This window comes from Etheostoma cragini, chromosome 18 (assembly GCF_013103735.1).
Source record: "Etheostoma cragini isolate CJK2018 chromosome 18, CSU_Ecrag_1.0, whole genome shotgun sequence".
Lineage (NCBI taxonomy): Eukaryota > Metazoa > Chordata > Actinopteri > Perciformes > Percidae > Etheostoma > Etheostoma cragini.
The window spans coordinates 23003814-23009640 of record NC_048424.1 but is presented as its reverse complement, the minus strand read 5'-3'; the positions used below and the strand labels follow the sequence as shown (position 1 = coordinate 23009640).

General features: G+C 40.1%; 1 protein-coding gene across 3 annotated transcripts in view; it reads right to left on the bottom strand.

Moving 5' to 3' along the window:
- Positions 1-5827, bottom strand: part of cd2ap (CD2-associated protein) — a 62263-nt gene that overhangs the window by 11554 nt on the left and 44882 nt on the right. For all 3 annotated transcript variants that reach the window (XM_034899804.1, XM_034899806.1, XM_034899807.1), the window contains 3 exons: positions 4841-4991; positions 4199-4308; positions 552-667 (listed from right to left, as the gene is read on the bottom strand). In XM_034899804.1, coding sequence (XP_034755695.1) covers positions 552-667; positions 4199-4308; positions 4841-4991 — 377 coding nt within the window. The remainder of the gene's footprint in view (positions 1-551; positions 668-4198; positions 4309-4840; positions 4992-5827) is intronic.

The following is a 5827-nucleotide window of genomic DNA, read 5'->3' as shown; positions in this document are numbered from 1 at the left end:
CCCCCCCCCGCCACCCCCCCAGAAAGCCAAAGATAGACGCCAGCCTGCAGGACCGACGCCAGCCAAAAGGCTCACTAGACGTTACACAGCGAACGGTGATGAGCTACAGCTGATTCAATTGAAGCAAGTGATGTGTGTCATTTTAACTGGCGACAACAAAGGCCATCACCAGCTAAGTCATAGTTAAGTTATAACCAAAGCATCCTAACGTTACGGAAAGGTTTTCAACATTTCTACTTGCAAGTTAAAAAGAGGAAGGAAAGGAAAAAATGGTTGGTGCCTGAGCTTAATGAATCTAGGTATTTTTGTCTACCAGAGCTGGATATAAAGAAGAACTCTTATCAGAACCCCCGACCCTGTTTCATATACAGTATTTGAACTCCACTGTGACATCTGAATGTGACTCTCCAGCTGCAACAGCAATGTGACATAACATCTTTTCCATCACAATGAAAGTGTATCGGCAGAAAAATGCATATTAGAAAGACACAGTAACAATGTCCCATATTTTGGTTATTGTAAACAACCCAACAGTGCAGGTGCATGCTCACCGATTGTGCTCCACCAAACTGGGCGGGCAGCCTCCTGCCAGGCATCTTTGGTCTGTTAGCAGTGGGGTGAGAGAGCTTCTCCGAGGCAGACGACAGCTCATCAAAACTCATCAGATCTGGTGACAATAGACGAGGGAAGCAGAGAAACAAAAGGAAGAGGAATATTTCAGCCGTGACTAAGGGAACATTAAAGGATGAACTGCCAATTTAATTTCATTTAATTTGAGTGCAATCTAATAGCTTGGGCACAAGTTTTGTTTTCTCTCTGTGTCGGCTAATCATAACAGTAAACAGAGCAGCACACACACACACACACACACACACACACACACACACACACTGACACCTAAATGCAAAGACTTGCCGGTTATAAAGCATGTAATACTAAACATGCAGAAGATTAAGATTAGAAGATTTTTTCTAGCAGATAAGAAGATTCTGCAGACGAGCAGATCAGTTTCTTCTCCTGAAAATCTCTGCTTCCTGCTCACCAAATCGTCCATCATAATAGCAATGTGCCAAGGTCTGAATGCGCCTGGGTTTTAAAAGGGAATGGGAGATGACACTCTGATTGGTTTATTGCATGTAATGCCCAAAACACAACTAGAATTAATTAAGACACTAAGAACAAATCTTTAGAACTGGTGCACAGACCCTTTTTTCCGCTGTTAAACTAGCAAAAGTGGATTCATACACGGCTTAAACACACCGACTGTAATCACATCTAGGACAGACCTTCTGTGTTCTCCATGGCCATGTATACAGACCATAATGCTCAGTTAACAGCATGTCATGAAAGTGCGAGCATGTACTTTCTAACAGCCTTTATGTATCACTATTAACCAATGTTATTAGTCCTAATATTAGTTGTTCCTGTGGAGTCCATGGCCCCTTAGGAAGTATCTGTGCACACATCCCATCACTTATGATCCAGTGTGTTATCATCAAGCATAGCCAAAGTCAGGCATACGGTAGCTTTTTAGCTTTTTTGGAGCATTTGGTAGCTTTAACACACAAGCTGTTCGCTCCGTTTGAACTGAAAGATTAGTGATTAAAGTGTTTCCGGACTTTTCCTCCTGAAGGTGGCTTGATCGACCACATCTGGCTTCAGGTTGCACTACAATTTCATTTACTTTAACAGTGCAGTGTTGAACAATTTTAATAAATTGAGATTTGAACCTTATTGTTATTTGTTATGTGTACATTTTTAATAACTGAGGAATGGTAAAACAATCGCTAATCGAAAAATGAATCGTTAGATTAGACAAATCTAAAAATAGAGCCCATCAGATAAAGAACTAAAGGCTGATATCAATACTAATATTTTATTTTATTTTTTAATTGCCTATTGGAAATGCCGATACGATAAATTGGGAAATGCATATATCAGCCAATAATATTGGTTATAAAAAAAAAATGAATCGTTAGATTAGTCGACGAATCAGAAAAATGGCCGCTATATTCATCACATGGGACAGCCCAAGAGGATGGAGGAAATAATGAGTCCTTCCCACTTTTGTCACGCAACGCTGAATAGCTTTTGCAACTGTGGTGTAACAACACTTGGAGGCTAGAGTGGGAAGATAAGTACTGCCATGGAAGATGAAATGCTCATGTTCCATGGCAATGAGTGTCGATCGTGTCCTGGTGAGAAAAGTGGAGTTTTAGCAGCTCTTTATCACCTTTAAAAGGAATCAGTCACACACAGAGAGCACTGCAGTGGAAAACCTGAAGGTCAGCTCTTCTCAATCTATCTGAGATTTTTCCTTTTGACCTGTCTGTTTCCTTTTCTCTGTCTCTATCACTAAACGCTTCTCTTCCACTCTCAAAACATTACCTTTAACCTGTTTCATCCATCCAATTACGTCTGATCCTGCTCAAAGTTCTCGCACCACCTCCTGTCTTTTTGAAATGTTTCTTTCTGACTTACACTGAGCTCTGCTGTCAAAATCCCATTCACTGTCTCCATAAGGATTTGGATTATTAGCAATACTGGCTAAACCATCCAAGGTAGACTATCCACGAGCTCTGAGATGTGAAACTAAAGTTTTGCTCCTGTAGAAGCTGGACGTCCATATCAAATCAACCTTGTTTTAAGAGAGTCATGTTTTTTATGTGATCTTATGGAGAAGTACGACAATACCCACAATCCTAAGTGTAACTGCAACATCTCTGATTGGTCCAACTCACTGTTACCATGGAAATGTTAACCTCACCCAAAAACCCTCAAACAGCTAGTGCTAGCGTCTTCTATGAGAGTTATGATAGTTTCTGTACACAGACTTGAACCTTTTTTACCGTTTTTTTATGTTATTCAGAGTCAGTTGGCCTCGAAACTCTTTATGTAAGCATTTAATGAAACAACAATGGAGATTTTGAACGGGGAACAACACTTTTGGAACCAAAGCTGTTCAAAAAGTGGGCAGTCACTGTTGAGCTCTATGCGTCCTCACGCCTTCCACCTTTTTATTAAAAGGCACATTTGCATATAATGTACAGATGAATTTTCCCAAACTGCGACGTGTTCTCTGCCTCAGTGTATTATTTGCAATTGTTTGTTGCTGTTTTAAAAATTAAAAAAAAGTCTTGCTTGACAATGTTTTGAAGGTTGATATGAGGGAACTCTTGGTAGGAAAGGTTAATTAGAAATACCTTTTAAAATGATTGAGGAATTCAATATAGTATATTTTCCCATTATACAGGAGGACTCTGGGTTGGATAAAATAATTATTTAGTGTTTTTGGCACATTAAAAGACATAACGCTGTAAACAGCCAAAATTGTGTTTAGTACTGGCAGAAGGATCAAATATTTAAGAAGACTTTGCCTGCTATCTAACCGGCCTGAGTCAATGGAAGTGGGGGGATTTGAGCCAAATGATCTGCAGCTGAGTCATTCTGGGTCAATCAGACTCAATCCAGGAAAACAACCGCACCCTGTTAGATTGGATGCTAACCTTACTGTCAGTCTTTTCATTTTTTTTCAAAATATTGTGCATGCTGTACACACTTGTAATGGTTTGGTCATATTGACATATTTGTCTTGCACCTTACAAAGTTTGGTCTCTCTCTCTCTCTCTCTCTCTCTCTCTCTCTCTCTCTCTCTCTCTCTCTCTCTCTCTCTCTCTCTCTCTCTCTCTCTCTCTCTCTCTCTCTCTCTCTCTCTCTCTCACCTGAATAATACCTTCCATTATATTAAGGTCCAGATATTGCTTCCTAGATAATGTGATTTTTAGGCTGTAAATTGAAGTCCTTTCAAGGGCTGACAATATGTAGTTTTAGCCCAATTGCAAGGTTAGTACTATGGATAATCATTTTTCTCCCACCCCGACTGAATAAAGATAATCAACTAATGTATGCACTGGTTGGAATGATATTCTCCAGACACCACAAACCCCAATTTCCAGAGAAAGTGTAGTAATCAATTTTGTTTAGTAGCATATTACACCATGAGTGGCAGTAATACAGTAGTAGTAGTTGTAGCAGTATTTAAATGGAGCATGCAAACAAAGTTCAACTGAAAAGGCAGATTTGTGTTCAATTTCATTTTAAGATGTTGACTTAAGTCAAGCAAAACTAATAATCTCCTTAGTCAGGACTTTGAGTATAGTTTGACGCGGTCTGTAGGCGATGCTGTACATGTACATACCCACATCCGAAGACTTCTCCCCCCAGTCCCCAGAAAGAGTTTTGGGTTTGGGGGGCAATGATGGCTCAACGTCGAGCTTTGATCGTGTGGAAGGCACCTCTCCATTGTGCCTGTAGATAAGAGGGAGACATGCAAAAGATAAGAAACAACATGAAATGACTCTCTTAGCTCTTCTAGCTTGACATCGCCAGAACAAATTGCAAATGCAAGTTATTCTTGAACCTCTATGTTCATTTTCTCCTTCCAAGGCTGGTGACTAAAATGCCTCTGGACACAGCTGAAAAGACCTACCACCAATCAGCGCAGCAAACCGTAATGTAGCACTGAGAGACAGACAAATGTTAACTGACGACAGCTGTGATTGTGTCGCATCAACATGTCTGCGAGCAGGTGTTTCTGTTTTTTATTTTAAAATAGTCCTTCAACATAAAGTTCCACTTCTGCTGCTGCCATTTTGCTCCAATCTCGTTGTGCATGTGCATGATAACAATAAAAGGCATTCCATTCTATACAAGACAGGACTAACACTGGTGCTGTATGGACAGCACTAGAGTTCATAGCATAAAAAGGTCATTGGCATTTAGAGAGATGGACAAGGAGGCTGGATGAACAAATGCTGGACCAGACACATATTAGACTTACTTGTGGCTTGGCGAGGGAGCAAGAGGCTTCTCTGGCCTCTTTGGTGGGATGCTACTCAGCCTGCCTTTCCCAGGCGGGGGGACGGGCTTCTTGGGCGGGACCAACGGCGCTGCAGGCTTGGATGGTTTGTGATCTGGCGTCGGCCTGTCAACTGAAACAGGGACAGAAGAGTTGACAGAGGTGAGAGAATAGTTGTAAAATGGAAGATTTTGATGACATTGTGAATGATAAAGAGAAACAAAGTGCCAGAGAATAGATATTGTACACATACTTTATGTATTAAAATACCCCTGTATCCTGGACAGTCTCCAAGAGAACATTGCATCTGACTAATTTTCACCTTCCGGCAAATGACATACACATAAACTGAGGCCAATTATTTTAAGCCTGAGTCACAAAACGTCCATTTGTCTTTGTGCAGAGCTGAAACAACCAAGACAAACTGATGTTCAGCAAGCTTGTCTGCTGATAAAGTCTCTCCCCAGATGAACTTTAAGTCAACAGTCAGTACTGTTTCATGCTTTTTTTTAAATTGGTAATCTAAGACAAATTGCAATGCTTTTTGGTATTTTTAGCCGTTTTAAATACTTTCTGTGTGTGTAATACATGTATAAAGTATTAAAAAAAAACACTTCACTTCAAGTGGCGCTTTCTTTCCCACAGACAGCTCTTTTTCTCAATTTCTTAAAAGCTACTCGCCCACATTCTGGTAAAACTATTCAAGGAGTAGAAATATGACACTGAAAGTATAATAGGGGCTCTTAACATTATGTGCTGCTGTACCAGAGCACAAAAACTAGTAGGATTTTTAATGCTCTTAACTAAACAGACACAGAAGTCTCTTTATATAGACCTTAGTGGTCCCCTAATACTGTATCTGAAGTCAATTTTATATAGACCTTAGTGGTCCCCTAATACTGTATCTGAAGTCTCTTTATATAGACCTTAGTAGTCCCCTAATACTGTATCTGAAGTCTCTTTTATATA